Source organism: Podarcis bocagei, assembly GCF_964188305.1.
Source record: "Podarcis bocagei genome assembly, chromosome: 9".
Taxonomy (NCBI): Eukaryota; Metazoa; Chordata; class Lepidosauria; order Squamata; family Lacertidae; genus Podarcis; species Podarcis bocagei.
The window spans coordinates 21,310,463-21,330,760 of record NC_138134.1 but is presented as its reverse complement, the minus strand read 5'-3'; the positions used below and the strand labels follow the sequence as shown (position 1 = coordinate 21,330,760).

Sequence of the window (20,298 nt, the reverse complement as noted above, 5' to 3'; positions counted from 1 at the left end):
GCAAATGCTTTCTGCAAGGTCGGTGGAGCAACACTGCAAGCCAAGGCTGCTAATTTTTGGTTATAGGGAAAGACGTTTGTGGGCGATAGGGATGGAGACACACAGCCTGAAGAAAACAGGACAGACACTCTGGAATTTGGGGCTGTAGAGCCTTTCGTTCTGCAGAGAGTGGGCATGCTTGACGCTGGAGTATTCAGTGATGGGTACAACTTTGGGACGACTCATTTATATATTCCTGCTTCCAGTAAAGTTGCTGCAAAGTTGGTTAAACTTCTGTACCCCAATGATTCTGCATATATCTAATTTAAAGGGGGGACCTGGGCCCCTATGAATACATGGTAGTAATCATATGATTTCGGCTGAGATCCTAAGCTCCTTAGGTTAAAACCAGTGAGATGCACTTCCAAATAAATATGCTTAGGATTTGGGTATGTTTACACGCACACAAATTTAGGGCAAGGCCATACACTTTTATTCAAGGAGGGATAATGTGCTGGCATCAGTCCCCATGTGTTGGCTCTTCCTGGAACATTGCCTCTTATGCCTGCAGCCGTATACTCTGAAGGGAAATTGCGCTACAAAGGCTTAAGAGTCAATGGCCTAGGAAGACAGCCTGAACTAGTAGTGCATCAATGCGCATGTTTCCCAGGCTGTTTGTGTGCTCCCTTAGCAGCGTGGTCTTCATCATTATACCCAGATTGATTCCCATGCCAATCTGGTAACATGCATAATGTGGGAGGGGTACTATGACTGTGGGCGCCTGATGTGGTTACTTTGACACTGGCGCATTCCCAGTGTAGGAATGGGAAGCAGCCACATCGTTCCCCACATGCAGCCTCCTTGGTGTGTACATAACGTTACATTCTGGAGCAGCATGAGAATCAGCCACGAGGGAGGAGCAGCAGCAACCATGCTTTTCAGATAGCTAAAGAACCAGCCCTCTTGACCAATAATGATGGAAGTTTTCAAATGTGCAAGAAATAAAAGAGAGAGGGTGCTATATTTGAATCTGGATTTAAACCCGGTCAAGTCAGGTGCACCGCGTGTGTTTCTAATTTAACATTTTCCTGACTCCTAAGGAACTGGGATGGTGATCAGAGGAAGCACGCTAGATTTAGCTGCTGTGCTACAGTTGTAAAATAGTGGTTTGTGAGCAGTATTCTTTGGTATCTTCTGCAGGCTGAGTAAAGGTGCGAGAGATTGGAAAGCCTATGTAGTTATGGTCTTCAAAAAGGAAAAATATATTTATGCTGCCTTAAGAATATGAAAGCAACAAACAAAATTAATTGAGATTCCTTGTTGTATGTGACTGTATTTGCACATTGGTTATTTCTTGGTGGGCTAGCAGAAAGAAATAGTGGACATTTCTTAGGTAAGCAATAAATATTTTCTAAGGGTGACACAGTGTCACTATTTATTTATGTGTCTAGGTGGGTCTTGATGTGCAGTTGTGCAAACATGCAATGATGTCTCCTTTTGTCACTCAGAAGCATTTGTATACGATTGTGTCTATCTTAAAACATACAATTGTCTGATAGGAAGTTACACATTTCATTAAAATTGTGCCTTAGAAAATACAAAGCTGTTGCACATTCACCAGTGACAGATGGATGTAATAATTGTGGTGTTGTTTTTTAAGAAAAAAATATTATTCCTAAGGACAGAGATTGGCAACGAAGTTGTTCTGCAAACAACAAACCTTGTGGGACTGTCCATTTGACCCCCACATTGTGAGTAATCATTGAAGTGATTTGTTTGGGGATACATAAAGATAACTTTGCTGTTTGAATGGATTGTGCTGTAGTCATAATACCTCTTTGTATAACAAGAAATGCACAGTATAAAAACTGAAGCCACAGATTTGTGTAAATACCTTTCTCCCCCACCAAAAAAACTGAATTATTCCCCTGCTTGACTGCAGTTTTTACAAACACTTACCTTGGAATAAGCGCTATTGGGGGAAGAAGAAAAAATGCTTCTTAGTAAGCAAGAATAGGATTACAGTGCAAAGCAGTCATTCCCAAACTGTGGACTGTGAGAGCGTTACTTGTGTGCTTCGTGACATGAACTGGACTGCATAGTTAAAAGCTCATGCAATTCCAAAGTACAGGAGAGGCTGCCCGGTGTGTCTCTGCGTGATGGATTGCTCCACCCTCCCCTCCTTCCAATCAGCCAAGCTGGAGGCAGATCATTCTGCGGTGTGTCTCTGTCTCCATTGCGTCATATTAAATACAGAGTTGCAGCAGAATTGGGCATCCTCCAAGGAGATTTCCCATTGCATCTCTGCTTGAGTTTCTGCTCCTTCCATTCAGTGGCTTATGCAGAAACGCAAGAAATTGGCTCCTCCTGGATAGCCATACTTCCTCTCACACACTACAAAAGGAAACCGCTTTGGGTGCAGCAGTGATGTGCGCCTCCGTTTTTAATTCAGGCATGGCTGTGTCAGCCATCAGAAGTTTGGGAAATTGCATCAAGGGTTGGAATCGGGCGCCTCCTGTTCAGAAAATGGCCTCTGCTTGTAGACAGACAGTCCTTGAGGTTCAGCTGGAAGGCAGGCCTCTGAGCTGAGCACTGCGGTTTGCAAGCTCAAGTGCTCAGTTCTGCAAATCGACTTGTCAGTGGCACAACCTATCGTGTTGTTTCTGTTCCCTTGTGAAACAGCGGGGGCTGCTGAGCCTGAGGGCCACACCCAAGCCTCTGGGGGCCATATGGCCACTTCACACTCTTCTGCAGACTGCACAAACACTCTTTCTCAGCTAACCCATGCAGATTAGTTGAGGATGGGGATTTGTCGCCATCTCTGCATTCAAGTGATCAATCCAGTGACCGGGGAGGGATGATTTACATCCCCACAAGGGCACTGAGCTCTACTCCCCCCCCCCCAGCATTTGATCTACATTAACCCCCTGCCCCCCCTTTTGCTGCTGCCACAAAAATCAGTGGCTTTCTGATGGAAGAGACCCTTGAACTGGGGCTTAGCCGTCCCTGCTTCAAATAAAGGCAGACATAAGGACCCAACACCAATGTCCTGAAGTTCATTCAGTTGTGGCATTCTTGCTACTGGCAGCAAGTGTGTTCCCTGCAAATTGGAGCTGGGTTGTGCATTAAGTCTCCAGACTGATGCATTACTGCAGTCTACTTCCTGGTGCAGAGCAGTTGCACACCTGACCGGGAGATTTGTGTTTACGTCGATGCCCTCTTAAAAGGTGTTGAGAGAGCAGTCTGGCATAGGTATTTAGTGCATGTGAAGGACTGCGGATATGGGCCTGAACCCAGCTTACAGTTGGGTGTCTTCAAGACTTTTGGGAACCAGTGGTGCTTAAGGGCACAGCTCTGTGCTTGTTGAGTATAAGCCAGTGGGGAGCTCTGATCAGACTCCCATTGAAATGAATAGAACTTGCCCCAAGAGCAGAAGATGGTGCTTTTAATAACCTTCAAGTCCTGCCAGTCTTCAGTAAGAGAATAACTGCAGCCGGAATTTACATGCTAGCAGAATTTTTCAAGTGCAACATTTTTATACACAAACAGGATTGTATGGCATATCCACTTACGAATGTAGCTAACCGTCTTTCTACTTGTAAACTGGAAGATGGCAGCAGCTAACTTTACATGTATCAAAACCTGAATCACTCACACGTTCCGCTTCCATTAAGATGGATTAGTCACCAGCATAAAGATTTTTTTTAACTGTCAACTCTCCCTCTTTATATTTCATTTCAAATGAGTATGCACACTGCAGTCCCCTCATTATTTCCAGCTCTGTTTATAAACGTGTTAATATCTGTTTCACAAATAACTTGGGAATGGGTAAGGGTAGGGAATGGCCAGGGAGGGGGGAGTTTAGCTACTGCTATGTTGGTTTGAAATGGTAAATAATGTGTTTCAAAAGATAATTTGCTGTTGACGCGCCAATATAATAAACATAATGGATTAAAATAAAAACCCCAAAAAGTGTATTTAGCTTCTAATTTCTTTAGAGAGCAGGCATAACCATGTCATAATTATTTTTTTATATATTTCATTTTCAAAACTTCATAGTGGCCCTTATTCTTGTTATGTAGAATTAATTCCGTATTCTCTGTAGTTATCTATAAGTGGTATAAAAGTTGGTGAGCCAAAAGAGGGCTACTTTATATGCAAGATCACCAAAGGATGAAAGTCCTACTTGGGTTAATGTTGAATACCAGTTACGCTAATCTCCATTGATGATATTTATTCTAAAATGCCTCTGGAAAGCAAGAGAATTCTTGTCTAAATGCAACAGCTTTTATAGTAAATGTTATGTTTATAAATAAACATTGATTAAAACTGGTGCTGTTTGACTTTTAATTGTTTTGGTATAGCCAAACACAATAAAACTTTGCAGGAAACAAATGTATTTTGTTTGGTGCCTGGCGCTATGCTTTTTGCTAGAAGCCGTAGAACAGGTATTGAAAATCCTTTTCCGTCTTGAGATGTGTGATGTACAGAGTTAAATTCCCATTGGATGGAAAGTGTGCTGTAGATTGTTACCTGAAAACTTCTCATTGATAAATCAATAGTCCAGAGATACAAGTGCTGCCCCTAGTCTCTTGGAACATACCCAAGTTTGAATTAAATCTATATGACTTGATCGTTGGAAATCTGGCATATTGGAGAGGGGCATATGTGTGAGAACATTCAAGAAAGGTATTAGCTTTCCTTTCCAAATTTCATTATGTGAAATTATGCCAGAAAGGGCTTCGGTGACCGCCATACTCAGGTGTTGCCCCAAAATGTCTACCATATATTATGACAGTTTTGCAGGATCAATATATATGGGCTCAGAAGAGATGGTGACCTTTTGCTGAGCCACCCAGTCCCAATGGTGATTTGGGGGTTTGGATTTCTCTGCCAGTGAATAAAATGCAGGTGATTGGCTTCAACTATATGTTAAGCAAAGCCTTTGCCCAAGCCTTTATTAACAATTTCACCAGCCCCAAATCCCAAAATGTTCAGCAAGTGTGAGGGCCAGCTACTCACCGGTTAGAAATGAGGTTATTTTAAAGCTGAACTAGAATGGCCTAGATGCATCTCATTGGTGTTGGACAAAGCGTGTTGACAGCATGCATTAAATTAATGACAAAGGCCTCTGCTTTAAGATGACATGTGTTCTAGCTTTTAAATGTAAAGCTTAATTTGAAGTCCCAAAGTGGTTGTTCTTTTTTCCCCTTTTTTAAAATCACTCCCAGAATGCAAGAAAGAACCATTAAAGGTTTTTAGTGATGTTTGGAGAGCTCTGCTTCCAGAGGAAAATTGGCTCCTTTTCCTTGGATGCTGGACTGAGTTTTAATTGAATTTTGATGAGATGATGGATGTTGTACTTTATTCCAAGTCTATATGCTAAATTAACAAGACTGTCTGCTTAGTTTTCCCTTTTGAAAGCAGACCAGGATGAGTTGCCACTAATTCTCTCGTTCAAAATATGATTAGCTACGTGAACCAAAATCTTAGTCAAAAGTTGAAAGTCATTTTTGAAAGAAAAAAAAATCTCTCAAGCCAAGGTTAATTCTTAGGATAGGGCATAGCTCCTCTTGAAGCACACAATGAAATGGGAATAATCCAGTCCCACTAAATTAAATAGAACTTTCTCTGGGTAAACATGGGTACATTTTCTTTTTGATGAAACAAGCGTGAGATCCTTCAAAGATATAATCAAAAGTAAATTGTAAAGCAGATACATTTCAAAATTTTTAATGAGAGGTAGCTACTTCCACAGATACCCATTTACACGTAGGAAAGGCTCCAGCTAAGATGAATGTCTCGGATGGCCACAACAAAACAAAACATGGTGGTGCCAATTAATGGAAAGAGATGGTAATGTTAACATTTCCTGTACAGCAGCTGATCAGAAAGCATGCAAATTGTTTTGGTATCCCATGTGTTAATAGATGCTCAAGTTATGATTGTCCAAACTTGGGGAAGTGCTCTGGCTCCTGCAATCAGAGACTTGGGACATGACGGTAATAAAGGAAATTAGCCGTTACAGTCCTCTACCGGAGGAAAGAAATCGGATGACTAGAACCTTTCAAAATAACTGTGGACACGGTTTAAAACGGATAGAATTGTTATTATGGACATATTAAGTTGCTGACATCTGTTGTCTTGAGAGTCAGTGGAGGGCACCTCCAAGGGCGAGGCCAAACCACTGGAGAATCACAGCGCCTGCTGTGGCTGCAGAAACCGGTGACTCTTAACTGCTGCCTCCCATGTTTTTGCTGTGTTAGCAGCACCAAAGTGACCTCTCTGGGGGTCCCAGGCTGCCCAGATGACAATACTTGCCTTTTGGCCTCGCTGATGTGTTCCAAAGGAAAGCAGAGCAAGACGTTTGGCACCAGCCTGGCTGCAGGAGTTGCTAGGATGAGGCGTAAAAGGTTTCCTTAGGGCCCCACTCCTGATTTGTGTAGGGCTTCCTCCTTAGCCCTTTCTTCTCCTGAAGATACCCACAAGGCAGCAGAGGTTTAGGATCAGTTTTCCATCTCCTAGATGGGCTTCCTTCCCAGGTTGACGAGCCCCATCTGCCCCTCGCTTCCCTCTACAGCACATGCAGAAACCACCTTCTTGACCATTGGATCCACTGTTGGTCTCGTCCGCTCAATCTGCCAGAGACTTTCCTCACTTGCAGGGGAAGTGAGGGTTTGAGACCCATTGGCAACCCTTACCTGGTTTATGTGGGATGTGATCCACGAGAGGCAGTCAAGTACAACATTCCTTGAAATGCTAGAGAAGACATGCAAGGGAATGTTTGGTCCAGTCAGTCAAAAATTCCTGTTCCTCCTGGCTGGAGTATCCTTCCTTTGGCATGTGATAGAAAGTGGGTATGACCTAAGCTGTCCAGGTAACAGAAGGACGAGTCACACAGCAACCTCTCTCTCTCTCTTTTTTACTTCCTTCTTTGTTTGACCAGCTTTCAGCTAGGACTGCTCTGCTACCTCTCAGCTAGCAGAAGCACTGGGATTATTCCCCCATATGGGGTAGATCCACATGTACATATTTGTAACTAAGCCTGCCTTCAGGAATCCAACTGTGAACTGATGTAAGTAAACTTCTTTTATTGACTTTGAATAAGATTGTGACGTCTTTATTCTTTTAAGAGGGATTCAAGGGAACTTACCAGGAACATACAATTCAATCTGAAGACAGACTGAATTGTATAATAGTGAGCGGCTCACTCGAGCCTGCAACCAGCTACAGTGGTGCCCCGCAAGACGAATGCCTCGCAAGACGGAAAACCCGCTAGACGAAAGGGTTTTCCGTTTTTTAGCTGCTTCGCAAGACGAATTTCCCTATGGGCTTGCTTCGCAAGACGAAAACGTCTTGCGAGTGTTCCTATTTTCCCCCGCTCCCCCCTTTTTCTAAGACGCTAAGCTGCTAATAGCCTTTTAGCCGCTAAGCCGCTAAGCCTTTAATAGCCGCTAATCCGCTAAACCGCTAATAGCGCTAATCCGCTAATCCGTCAATGGGCTTGCTTCGCAAGACGAAAAAACCGCTAGACGAAGATACTCACGGAACGGATTATTTTCGTCTTGCGAGGCACCACTGTATCTGCTGTGCATGTAAAAAGGGGAATGTAACTCTGCTAAGTAAAGGAACTTGCTAGCGCAAGTTAGGAAGGATATTAATAAACAATATATCCTCTCCTGCCACCCTGAACATTCCCACAGTTTAGCCGGCCAGTTGGAAGCCATTCACCTGTTGCGTGCTAACAGCTTCTAGGAGCCACAGGTGAAAGCTGAGTGCAGGGTGAGGGCCTTCTGGCAGTTCCCTCACTCTGAGAAGTGAGGTTACAGGGAACCAGGCAGAGGGCCTTCTTGGTAGTGGCGCCCGCCTGTGGAACACCCTTCCATCAGATGTTAAGCAAATAACTAGCTGACTTTTAGAAGGCATCTGAAGGCAGCCCTGCTTAGGGAAGTTTTTAATGTTTGAAGTTTTATTCTGTTTTTAATGTTTTGTTGAAAGCCGCCCAGATAGGCAGGGTAGAAATAATAAATTATTGTTATCATTACACAAAGGTAGATAAACTACCCCAGAAGGAGCATGGCATGTTCCCCTACCAGAGGCAGGCGAGGAGAGGGGAGATTGTTTCCACTGACAAGCAGAAATAGTTGTATTGACAGAATGATCTTAGCACAACACTGTATTCCACACTAGGTAAGCACTGATTGGGGAGTTCTGCACCAAATCACATGAAATTAGGACACATCTGAGCATTTGCATTGACTTCTCCACTAGGTAGTCACTGGTGTGTGTCCAAACAGGCCATATACTTCCATTCCACTTGATGAAAGTGCAGATGAGCTCCATTGAGCTAACATGACAGCCATTCCTGTGATGTTTGCATTGCGATAGCACATTCTGCTATGTAAGCCATCACAACAACACACAGCACTGAGGGACGTGCCAGCCAAGTTTGGTTTTTTTCAACTGCTAAATTAGGCTAGTTTCCTGTATTATTTTATACAGCGTTTTATGGATTGGGCTTTATTGACATTAGGATTCCTCTGTAATTGTTCCTCCTATGTTTTTGAATTGTTATTGCTGCTCATTTGACATGTTGTGATTGGATTTGAAAGCAACCCTGTGGAAAAACCCTGTGGTGGTGATGTCAGGTGAAGTGTTAATGTTCCAAAGCTTGCTTGTTTCATATATGTGCAATGAAGAACAGCAATAGAGATGTCTGTGGCTGGCTTTGTAGTATTATCTGGTTGCTTTAGCTGGGGAGCATTGTAACTAGTTCAAAGCTTGAAGTCTGAATTAGTTTGAAACTCAAAGTTTGCATTAGTTCAATAATAATAATAATAATAATAATAATAATAATAATAATAATAATAATAATAATAATAATAATAATAATAATGGTTTCCCCAGCCACTCTGGGCGGCTTTCAGCAGAACATTAAAAACAGAATAAAACATCACATATTAAAAACTTCCCTAAACAGGGCTGCCTTCAGATGTCTTCTAAAAGTCGGATAGTTGTTTATTTCCTTGACATTTGATGGGAGGGTGTTCCATAGGGTGGGCGCCACTACTGAGAAGGCCCTCTGCCTAGTTCCCTGTAACCTCACTTCTTGCAGGGAATGAACCACCAGAAGGCCCTTGGAGATGGACCTCAGTACAAAGCTCTAAGTTTGAATACTTCAAAGCTCGAAGCTCAAATTAGTTCAAAGTTTGAATTAGTTCAAAGCTCAAAGCTCAAATTAGTTCAAAGTTTGAATTAGTTCAAAGCTCGAAGCTCAAACTAATTCAAAGTTTGAATTAGTTCAAAGCTCAAAGTTCAAATCAGTTCAAAGTTCAAAGAAGTTCGAAATTTGTAAAGGGGCGGCACAAAATGTGGGGTTCATGGCACAATACTAGCACAAAAAATTGGCATCAGTTTGGGGGGAATCTGGAATTTTGGGGTCACACATTAATGAAGCTGCCTAGAGGTGTCGACTTAGTTGAAACATTTCCCCTCTTTGGAGTTGCTCTCTTTTGGTTAGGAAAAAAATGACTATAGTGTTGCTTCTGAGCCTCTGGCATTCTTTGCTGCATGGCGTTATTCCAGTTCATTGAATTAATGTTTCAAACATACAAGTCCTAGTATTTCAAAGGAAGAAATAAATATGTAATAAAAATAGGAACTGCAATGGAAAGAAATGGTGCTTCACTTTTAAGCCTAGAAGCTGCCTAATGAACATAATCTCAAAATCAAGATGAACCCCATACGACACATATACCACCCAACATCTTCATCACACAATACACGCAGAACTTAGCAGCACAGATACAATGACTATTTCTCATATTAAAAAACTAAAATACACGGTGGTTAGCTAATTACTATGGGGATAAATTTAGAGCCCTTTATTATAGGCTCAAGCAAGACCCTGCCAACAGACTTTTCTTTTCAGTTCTGATCAGTTTTTTAATCAATGTATCCCAGCAACAAACATCCAGTTTTATTAGTCTGTGAATAAAGTGAGTAGGGTTTTGTTTGGATAAGAAACTCCTATGCAAATACACCTAAGGGAGGGAGAATGGATATAAAAAATGCCCCCCTAAACTGAAAATATGTAAATAATTCCAAATATATAAACTACACTTGGAACAGAAACCTTAAAATCTGAAAAAGTATGGAACACATAATTACTCTCTGCAAAACTTGAGACTATGGTTTAGGGGGATATATCTATTATCCTGGATTGCTAATAAAGATTTTCAACTTAACAAGTTAAGTTGTTAAGTGTGGCATCCAGTTTTCCTCTCCGAGATCTTTGGCCTTGTTGAGCACCAAAAGCACAAGAAATAAACTAAACAGCATAATGGCAACTATTTTAAAAGATTAACAACTAAACCATATATCCTTTTAATCTGTGTATTGATTTTGTTGTTCCACATTCTCTTGCCGCATCTGGAATCATATGCAGATTATCTCTTAATAGCGAATTCTACACCTTATGTATTTATCGCTACTGAATATTTGGTGTTGTAGCTGAAATCCGTTAAAAATAACGCACGTTCCAAATTGTTTTGAAGTGGAGAGTGCGATGCACAAGCCAAGTTCCTTGCATCTCTAATCCAAAGGGATGTTTTTGGTCACCAGAAACACACATTCTGAGCAGCTTTTCTTCACCAAGACATTTAGCAATATTCTTTGTTGAAAGCGGTATTAAAAATCGCTTGTCTCCTGCAAAGTGCTCTGGTATTCCAGCATAATCAACTCTGTTCATGGTTGACTGTCCTGTATTGGAACTATTGGCGACATTTAAATTTTTTTATCTTTCTTTCAAGAGGAAAATGTCTCCAAGCGGAAGTGCAACAAAGCCTTTTAAAGCATTGGCATGCAATTGCGTGTTGAGAAAGCAGACCATCAGCTCGAGCTGCGAGGATAACTGTTAGAGGGAAACATCACAGCCGAAGTTTGGGGTATTCAGTCAAACAAAAAATGAAGCATATATTTTTTTTAAAAAAAAAACATACAAAGCATTTTCAGCAAGATCCCAATCTGGGATGTTTTGGAGCAGTTTCCAAGGAGGCCTTTTAATATTTATTTTGTAAGGTAATCTGGTTTTGTAAATGCTGACTGCTAGGAAGTGGGCAAAAGAAAAGGATATTTCTTACGATTGTGACTGCGAGGTAACTCTTGAATTTAAGACTAACACAGTTATGAATTCCTGTTCAATGTGATTAGCTTAATGAATTCCAAGAGAGTTGAAGTAGCCAAACAGGATGACCAGGTCTAGCCTGTATAACAAAGTGTATATTTGAGATTTGTTTTCTATAATACCTATACCATGCACATTACGTAAGTTATCCACAAACACTGATTTCTTCTCGCCAGTTAAATACCTTTTGGTGTAAGGAATAATATCTTACTTCTTTCTTAATGCCCATCATCTCCTCCCATTACACTGGACTCCAGAATACTTTTGTATTGGTGTGAAAGCCTGAATTGCCCTTATTTGAAAAGAAGAAGAAAATCTCTGGCAATTCACATTCACTCAGTAACTTATCATTTATCGACTTTTTGATGACTGTGTGAATGGCCTCCGCTAAAAGTACTGCTTTGGGGTGGGGTCAGATGACATGAAAAGCTCTGACTGGGGTATTTGATCTGTCATGCTGAAATCACAGAGAGATTATTATGCATCAGTCAACCCACTTTAATTCTCTGGTTGTTAGGACTGCAGTGTGGTGGAGGAATTAAACTGCACCTCTCTCTAAAAGATTTCAGAGGAAAATAATGGATGGATTGTTTTGAAATCTGTTTCTGACCTAAGCTGATGTGCTATCCAACAAGGAACTTTCTGACATGCTAAAAAAGCAACTATCTCAAGGAGATATTCACAGAATGAATGGCAGCACTTCCACAAGGTACAATGCAGTGAAGTGCTATACTTGAAGACCGTATTGTGATGGGTTCAAAACCTGATCGCCACCCTAGAAACTGGGTCACAGCACTTCCTGGTTCCTACGACATTGTCCACAGAGGAAATTCTCAATACTGGGGGGTTGATTTATTTCCCGCCCAGATCCTGCCCACACTCTAGTGCCTATCGGTGACCATTTATCACGACAATCTTGTTTTTAAAAACACACTTCAGGAAGAAAGTAAATTAGACCGAGAGATTTAGAGGGCCTGTATTTGCATTTCGTTTTTATTATCAACAATCAGTTAATGGTACACTCTTGGAAAACTATATGCACATGTAGAAATATTTCCCCTTTTAAATAGAAGCATTCATTTTAACCACATATAAATAAATCTGAAAATCCTGAAACATAATTTATGATGGTTAATGCTCACAAACATATCCCAACACAAAAGGAAAAATAACAATAATAAAAAGAGACAACATGCAATTGATAACCAAAGCTGATACCATTGCATGAAGCCGACCTCTCTAAACGCAAAGAAATGTAACCAGTGAGAACCTCATTTCTCCATAAAGACACACCATAAAGACTACAAGGAGAGAAAACATTATTTATACGTCTAACTAGAGTAGACAAGTTTGTATCAATATTAACACTATACAATTGAGTCACAGAACACAGTTTTAGAAAGACACAGAAAAAGGTGGTAAAGCATACCTGTCGACATAACTAATACCTAGGTTCTTGTGCCTTGTAAAAGAAACATTTTTAAAACCCTAAGAAGAGATGCCTAAAAACTGCATGGACAATGTAATCGTAATCTTCAGAATGAATTCCAATCCATTTGCCAGAAAGGGCTGTTAAGGCCCCTGGGGCTATTTTGGACAGAGAGTTGGTTCACCTTCTGTAAACTTCTCCCTGCACATTGAAACACACAATTACGGTAGGTTTGCAGCAACTGCGGTGGGGAAAGGGCAGGGCCGTAAATGAAAAATCTAATCAGTGCTAGTAATGATCACAATAAGAGGGTTGGCTATGCTGAATGGTCAGGGCCGGTTCACGTTGTCACTCGGCAGGTCTGGAAACGGAGTTGGTTGCTTCTCACACGTCTCAGTGGATTACTGTGTGTGGCTGAGGGCTGGCAGCTGAACTCTGATACGACTTTTGATCACCCTCGCAGGAGGAGATGGGTTGCGTCCTCTGGCTGCACCTTCACAAATGCAAGTCATCACCGATGCTGCAGTTACAAAGCGGTACCCGGGCACAACCATTTGGCACACCGCCCTAAACCACCTTAACGTAGCTTGAACCATACATACATACATACATACATACATACCCTCTGACAACTGCCACATCAAATTAGGTCACCTTGTTTAAGAGGAATGCTAAACAAAAGTAGCTTTCCCTGAGGCAAGCTGCGGTTTCCACGAGGGCTGGTGTTTTGCGGTGCAAAAATATTTCTGGGAAGCCTTCAGAAATGCGCTCCCTTACCTAGAAAACACAGATTGATCTACCGAGACGGCAATCTGTAAAGTTTAAGGCTTAAACATGCTTATTAAGGGAGTAAGCCCGACTGAAGAGTGTGGAATTTGGTTCAGAATAAAACATAACCAGATTGCACTGATTCTGTAACTATGTCCCCGCCCCCTCCGGTGTAACATAACATTTAACTGTAATTTTTAGACCCTCCGTGTCAATTATAGGAAGCTGCAAAAGCAGGAAGGGGTGTGCGTCCTCCTAGCCTAACCGATACATTCAGAAGCTGTGCTCTAGTTACAGTACAAACCACTTGCACAGCAACCCCTTGGTTTCAGTACGTGTACAAATTTAGACCTCTCAACTCTGTACATGTTCTCTGGGCCTCGTCAGCTCAGCCCACGGAAAGGAGTGAGTGAGTGGGGCGGCAGGGGGGCTCCAATTTAGCCCTGGGGGAGGGGGAGACTGCGTGGCTCTTAACGCGCGCACCTTGGAGGCGACGGCTGTGCCAAATCACCAAATGGAGCGCTCACGATGCGCAAAGGCGGACGCGCGGTTTTGCAACGGGTGTGCAGCCACGCTGAAAGCGCCTCAGCCTCAAGGAAAAACCCGGCTAAGAGAGGGGGGTTGGCGGGGTGGGGGTGGGAGGATTACATTGCAGTAGCAGCAGCAACACCGACAAAACGACACTGGCAGCTTGTGGACAGTTTTCTCCCGGAGAGGGACTGCGCAAGGAGGAGAGGGCGCTGGCGCGGCGCCTGCTGCAGCAGAGCGATGCGCACTACGGGGCGCGCTCGCTTGTTCGTAGCCCGGGCAAGGGCGCTTGCAAGTCCGCGCCGTCGGGGCCGCTCCGACGTGAGCGAGGAGGGCAGGAGTGGAGGCCAGGCGAGTCCCTTCCCTGCAGAGGGCGCCGCCTCCTCGCTCTCGGCCATTGGGGAAGCGCCCGTCGAGGGAGGCCCAGCCCCGGCGACGCAGCCCCGGCCGGCCGGCCCCGCGCTCAAAACATACTGCTCTTCACCAAGGTGCCTTTGGTGCCGTTGGGTCTCTGCAGCGACGAGAGCACGCTGGCGAAGGGCCCGCCTAAGGAATCCGGGATGGAGGTGATCGGCCCCGGCCCGGGGGCCCAGCCCTGCCCGGGCCCCGCCGCCGCCGCCGACAAGCCGCCAGGCCCCGACGGCGCGCCTTTGCCTGCCTCCTGCCCGGGCCCGCCGGCTCCGGGTCCGCCGGGGCCTCCCGTGGGGCTGGGCCCGCCGCCGCCGCAGCTGGGCGTCGGGTTGGGGTTGGGGCCGGGCCCGCCGGTGCTGTCCGGGTCGGTGCTTTTGGCCTCTTTGCTCTCATCGTCCCGCGACGCGTCGGACTTCTTCCCAGACGAGCCGTTCTTGGCTGCGGCCGCCGCTGCTGCCGCGGCGCGCTCCTGCTTGCGGAACTTCGCCCGTCGGTTCTGGAACCAGACCTGGCCAGAAGGAAAGAAGGAAGGAAGGAGCGAGGGGGGAAAAGAGAGAGAGAGGTTCAGAGGGGGGCGGGCGGCGAGCGAGGGGGGGCAGGCGTTCTATTCCCACGTGCACGGGATATGCGAGTCAAGCCAAGGCAACTTCGAGTCACCGATTCTGTGTTTGTGACCATTATGCGAGACCATCCCCCTCCCCCCCCTCTCTCTCTTTCTGTCTCTCCCAAGCGCGCCTTGAAAGCCACTTTGCGGTAGTGGATTCAAAATAGCTGGTCCAGAACTCAGCGGTCACTACTTAAATCATAGAATTGTAGAATGGGAAGGGGACATGAGGCGATCTGTCCAATCCGTTATCTTTTGCCCAACGTGAGGCTCAAACCGACTGAGCTATCCCAGCTTGAGCCAAAGAAAACAATCAATAAACATGTGGAAAGATCTATCCTTGTAGGTCTTAACTGGCAACTATTTTTAGTACGTGAAAATACCCACTGCTAACTATCCTTAGTGTAAATAAAAAAATTCCTTCCAGTAGCACCTTAAAGACCAACTAAGTTAGTTCTTGGTATGAGCTTTCGTGTGCATGCACACTTCTTCAGATACACTGAGGATATCCTTAGTGTGTTAGTGTTCCTTAGGAAGGGATTCAAAAGGCCCATTTCCCAAGTCAATGCCAACCGACGGGCAATGAGCGTAGACAAGCCCATCTATGAGCATTACAAATTCCCATTCCTGTGAGAAATCAGGGGTAGCAGCAATAGTAAGATTAATAACATGTTACAGATGACCAGCTTATTCCATGGTTATATTTGCTTTCTGGCAGGATGCGACTGGGTAAATTGGCTTTAGACACCCAGTGTCTAAAAGATGGTAGGTTGCAAATTCTTCCACTTACGGTTTAGAAAAGGATGGCATGTGCCCTAGTTGAATGGACGGACTCTGGATAGCTATTGGCCATGCCAAGCTAAAAGAGAACTTTCATCTCAGAACATTCATATCATTTCAGCAGAGGACTCTTATCTTTTAATAGGTCCAGACAATGAACTGCTGTAATTTACTCCCTATTGTGTGGGCAGTGTGGATAGGAAAAGTCCTTCACTGCAGAAGCTGGTTGTTGCTATAAAGTAACATGCATTCTTGTTCCTCTGCTGAGGAATAATGTAGCCTGTCTGTGAGTTCTGCTGGCCATCAGCTCGGCCACGGGGCGTAAATAAAAAGAACAGGCGACCACTGGTAGGGTCTAGCATGGCAACTCTTAAGATGCTTCCAGGTGTGCTAGCATGGAACCAGACCATTGGCCACGCACATCTGGCATGCTGGCCAATTGCTAGTTGTTGTTGTTATTATTTTTTGAATTTATATACCGCCCTATACCCGGGGGTCTCAGGGCAGTTTACAGAATAAAATCCAGAAAACCCCCCATAAAATATCTAATAAAAACAAAAACAACACCAAAGCAGAGCAGCCACATTCCCTTTCAGCTCCAATACCAATGGCTCTCCTCTGTTCGGATTTATTGCTGTTTGGCACCATCACCCTAACATTCTTCTGCCCATGCTTAAAGCCTTCGTGCCACAATCTGTTGTGGCATGCTTTGGCCTGGCTTGCTTTGCAAATTAACTGCTCCCCTATGGCATGCTTTGTGGTATATCAGAGTGGTTTGCAGCCTTGTTTTCTCAGAAATCTCAATTTTGTTCCGTTGGGCAGTTGGATAGGATTGTAGTCTTAATGACTTGTGTTATTATTTCGTGGCGCATACTAAACCAGTCTTTTGCACTCTTGAGATGCTCAGAAGTAGTGAAAGGATGGAGTATTTAAAGGAAAGGTGAGGATCCTCTGGCCCTCCAGATTTTGCTAGATATAAACTAACATCATCCCTGGCCATTGCCAACATCTGGAGAGCCAGAGGTTCTCCACCCCTGATTTAGGGTGTGTCTTAATTTAAGACACATCAGTGTATGCCAAATATAATTATTTCGGGTCAGTGACTCCAAGGTAAAGGTGTTTATATATACCTAGATTGCAGATCTGGTGAGATCTTAGTGTAAAGCTCTCCCTACTTCGAGAATTCAGATCTCCAGTTTGCTAAGTTAGAAATGGTTCCCACAGAAATAGAGAGCATTGCCAACAAGATCTTGAAAAAAATAATAATCAAAATTATAGAAGGGATGCAAATATCTAATACTAAGAATGGTTTGGTCCTCGCCACATGTTGCCCTGTTCCAGATGATAATGTGTCCTCTACCAAAATCAGGAACTGACAAGGTGCCTGTACAGAAATGGGTGGCTCTAGCAAGTGAGCCAAGCTGTAGGGAATACATATCCTAGCCACTGGGCTCTCCAAGGAAATTGCTGCCCTTAGGAGTCTTAGTCATTACCATGAGGAACGTGAGACAGCTTTGGGATGCAAAGCTGAATGCCTCCTGCTGCTGATGGAGGAATGACTCAAGATAAACGAGGTTAAAAAAAATAAAAGGCAGAGGCCCGGAATGATAAACATAAAAAACCCTGCATCCATTTTCATATTTTTTCCAAAGGGAAGTATGTAAATGTGCAAAAGCAACAGACTTCCCACCCTGGGACTCTCTGTCGTTGGTCACCTCCCGTCCAACAAAATCTTGAAAGCTGCGCGTTGCTACCCGCGATGCTTTGCTCCGGATGAAGCGGCCTAGGCGGCTGCCGCAATCCGGATCGAAAGGAGCTCCTTCACCAACCTGAACTCTGGCTTCGGTGAGGTCGATTTTGAGGGCCAGTTCCTCCCGGGTGTAGATATCTGGGTAGTGAGTCTCCGCGAACACCCTCTCCAGTTCCTTCAGCTGCGCGCTGGTGAAGGTAGTCCTGATCCGCCTCTGCTTCCTCTTCTCGTTCAAGCCCCCGTGGTCGGTGAAGAGCTTGTAGGGGACTAAAGAGGGAAAGGGGAGCGGGGTGGGAGGAAAAGAAACACAGGCCAGTCGATAACGTGCTGCGATTCCCCGCAATAAGCCGTTGGAACGCGAGGACGGCCGTCCGGGGGATCCGGATTCGAATGGTTTCACTGCGCTTGCGGCGGTCGGAGCGTGACCCGCGAAACGGTCTACACCGCCATGCTAACAACCCGCATAACCAGGGAGCTTACTCGCGAGCAGACACGGAGAAGAAACGCATTCGTGTCCCCTCCGTTTTCTGAGACGGTTAAGGTTTCTAATCCAGAAAAGGCAGAGGGATGTATTTCGATAACGAAATGGATAAGAAAGGAGAATGATACGGTCTGTTTGCAGATGGATTCTCCAAAACACGATTTATTTTTTTCACTTTCGATATAGGTTATTAAAAAAAAAAAACCTTCCCCTCCACCCCACCCCACCGCATCTGTTTATTGCGGTTGGATCAAAAGTATACCACCCTTAGCGACGATTTTCAAAAAATGAAATTGCGGGGGAGGGGAGAGCGATGGCAATTTATGCTAAATTAAGATGGGGGTGGGGGTGGTTCGTTGGAATGACAGGCAAATCTTGTAGTTGCGGGGGCCCCCCATCTCCTCCTTCAGTGTCGCAAAGAGAGATGACGAATGGAGAGATTGGCAGGGCGATCTCGCTAGATGCGGGTGTGAGCGTTCAGACAAGACGGCCAAGGCTGCCTTTCTCTCAAAATGCTACTGCTACATGCCTGCTTGGTTTAGTACAAAAAATGGTCCAAAAATAATAATGATCCACGACCAGCACCAGAGATGCTGTTTCCATGGAATTCGATAGCAAAATCGACCCGTTGCGTTGACCGGAATAGAGCAACACCGACAGGTGCCATCCTAAATATGTTGACTGGGAAGTCCGATTGAGCTCAATGGGACGTGCTCCCAAGTAAGTGTCGCCTCCCCCTCCCAGACCCCTCCAGAGCTGCCCCTGAATTTTTTGCACCTCCTCCCTTACTCGAAGACTTTTGCCCAGGCGGGATTTCGTTGTTCCTAGGGGGGGAGCTGCTAAAAAAGGAAAGAAAGGAACGAAAGAAAAAGAAAAATACTAGCAGCGAGACAGTGCCCGCTTATCTCTTCATGGCTTGTTTACTGTTGTTGCCCGTGGTGGATGCGGTTTCTTAAAAGAGGGAAAGGGAAGAGAAGGAAAGGGGAAAAGGCGATGAAGATGAAGATGATGAAGAAGACAGTGTCAGTAATGAGCTTTCCTCGCGGCTTATTTAATTATTTCCCCCAGCTTTTCCGTCTCCCTCGCAAAGTAAATAAATTATGCCGATCATTTTGGCAGCTTAAGATAATTTTGTTGGCGGTTTCGGGTGTGACTTCGGATAGTGTAACGGTGTAAGTGAATTACACCCCCCTCTCCCCCCCCCCAACACACAAACCCAACCCAACCCACCCCCCTCCTCTCTCCTCTCCTCTCTCTCCTTCCCTGCAATCGCTCCTAACGTGATAAATTCTTTCATTTGTGTAAGCAAATTTCGTTGGGTAAATACTAAACACATTGCCATTTTCCAAATGCAATCAAAGCGAGGCTTCCCTCTCCTATTTTTTCCCCTCCCTCTCTTTTCTCCTCGGTCGGGCTTTGGCTTGGCTCTTCCCCCTTCCTCGTCTCTTGCCCTCTCTCTCTCTCTCCCTGCTTGCCTTTCCCCTTCTCTCTCTCTCCAGTCTCCAGCCAGGGGCGCAGGGTCCTTACCTGCCGCGTATGGGCTGCTCTGGTGGTCCCTAAGGGTGCCCAGGCTGCAGGATCCGGGGGTGAGGGACGGGCACCCGGAGGTGGCCCCGAAAGTGGTCCTGATGGGGTTATACTGGAAGCCACTCGCCTGGCTGCACGAGCTGAAGTCCGCGTAAGCCGAAGCCAAGCTGGACGTGTCCATCCCAGCCATGCACGACTCGTAGGCGGAGGAATTGAGGTAAGAATATTCCATTTTATACATTGAAAAGGCTCGGGGATGGCCCAGCCAACGGGTTTGGGGGCTGGAGGGTGGGGAGAGAGAAAAGATGGGGCTCCTGGTCAAGGTGGGGTGGGGGGTGGGGGTGGGGGCGAGGTGGATGAGGGGGGAGAGAAGAAGAGCCAAGGCAAGGGGAGAGAGCGAGATGCGCACAGCTCGGCTCTTGCTTCCAGAGTGGCCTCCTTGCTACCAGCCGTGCCGAGTTTTATGAAAAAACGGCTCCTATGAGCTGCCTTGCCTGAGGTCTCTAGAGCATATAGTCCTCATCATAAACTTGGCTGTTTCCACTTGGACAATAGCAAAGCGGTTGGTCTGATCGCGGGCGCTTTTTACATGACAATAACTCATCAGTCTATTGGGCTGGCAACTGGGGTGGGGGGTGGGGGGAGCGAGGAAAGAGGGGAAGGAGGGGGGAGGGGAGAAGGAGGGAGGGGAGGGAGGGAGGGGGAGGAAAGAGGGAGGGAGGGAGGCTGAGCTGCCCAAGTTCCCTCTGGCTGATTCCTGCATCTCTAATGAGAATTTAATACACACCCTCGACGTCCCCGGTCCTCTGTTTTCGCCAAGCAGCCTCGCTGCCCTTTTAATTCGATCAGCCTCCTT

At 45.1% G+C, this 20,298-nt stretch overlaps 1 protein-coding gene across 1 annotated transcript; it reads right to left on the bottom strand.

Moving 5' to 3' along the window:
• Window positions 1-12,196: 12,196 nt before the first annotated feature.
• On the bottom strand, window positions 12,197-19,694 carry PHOX2B (paired like homeobox 2B). Its single transcript, XM_081209417.1, has 3 exons — window positions 19,443-19,694; window positions 17,514-17,701; window positions 12,197-14,808 (listed from the first exon to the last, which is right to left on the bottom strand). Exons 1-3 carry the CDS (start codon window positions 19,681-19,683, stop codon window positions 14,353-14,355), a joined length of 885 nt encoding a protein of 294 aa, XP_081065543.1. The 5' UTR covers window positions 19,684-19,694; the 3' UTR covers window positions 12,197-14,352.
• Window positions 19,695-20,298: the final 604 nt, after the last annotated feature.

Bases quoted from the DNA above. Each gene is read 5' to 3' on its own strand.
- PHOX2B (XM_081209417.1), bottom strand. From the start codon at position 19,683: ATGTATAAAATGGAATATTCTTACCTCAATTCCTCCGCCTACGAGTCG. The intron at 17,702-19,442 runs GTAAGGACCCTG...TTCCCTCTTTAG, and splicing joins GAGCAGCCCATACGCGGCAG to TCCCCTACAAGCTCTTCACC. The intron at 14,809-17,513 runs GTTGGTGAAGGA...CCTTCTGGCCAG, and splicing joins TCACCGAAGCCAGAGTTCAG to GTCTGGTTCCAGAACCGACG.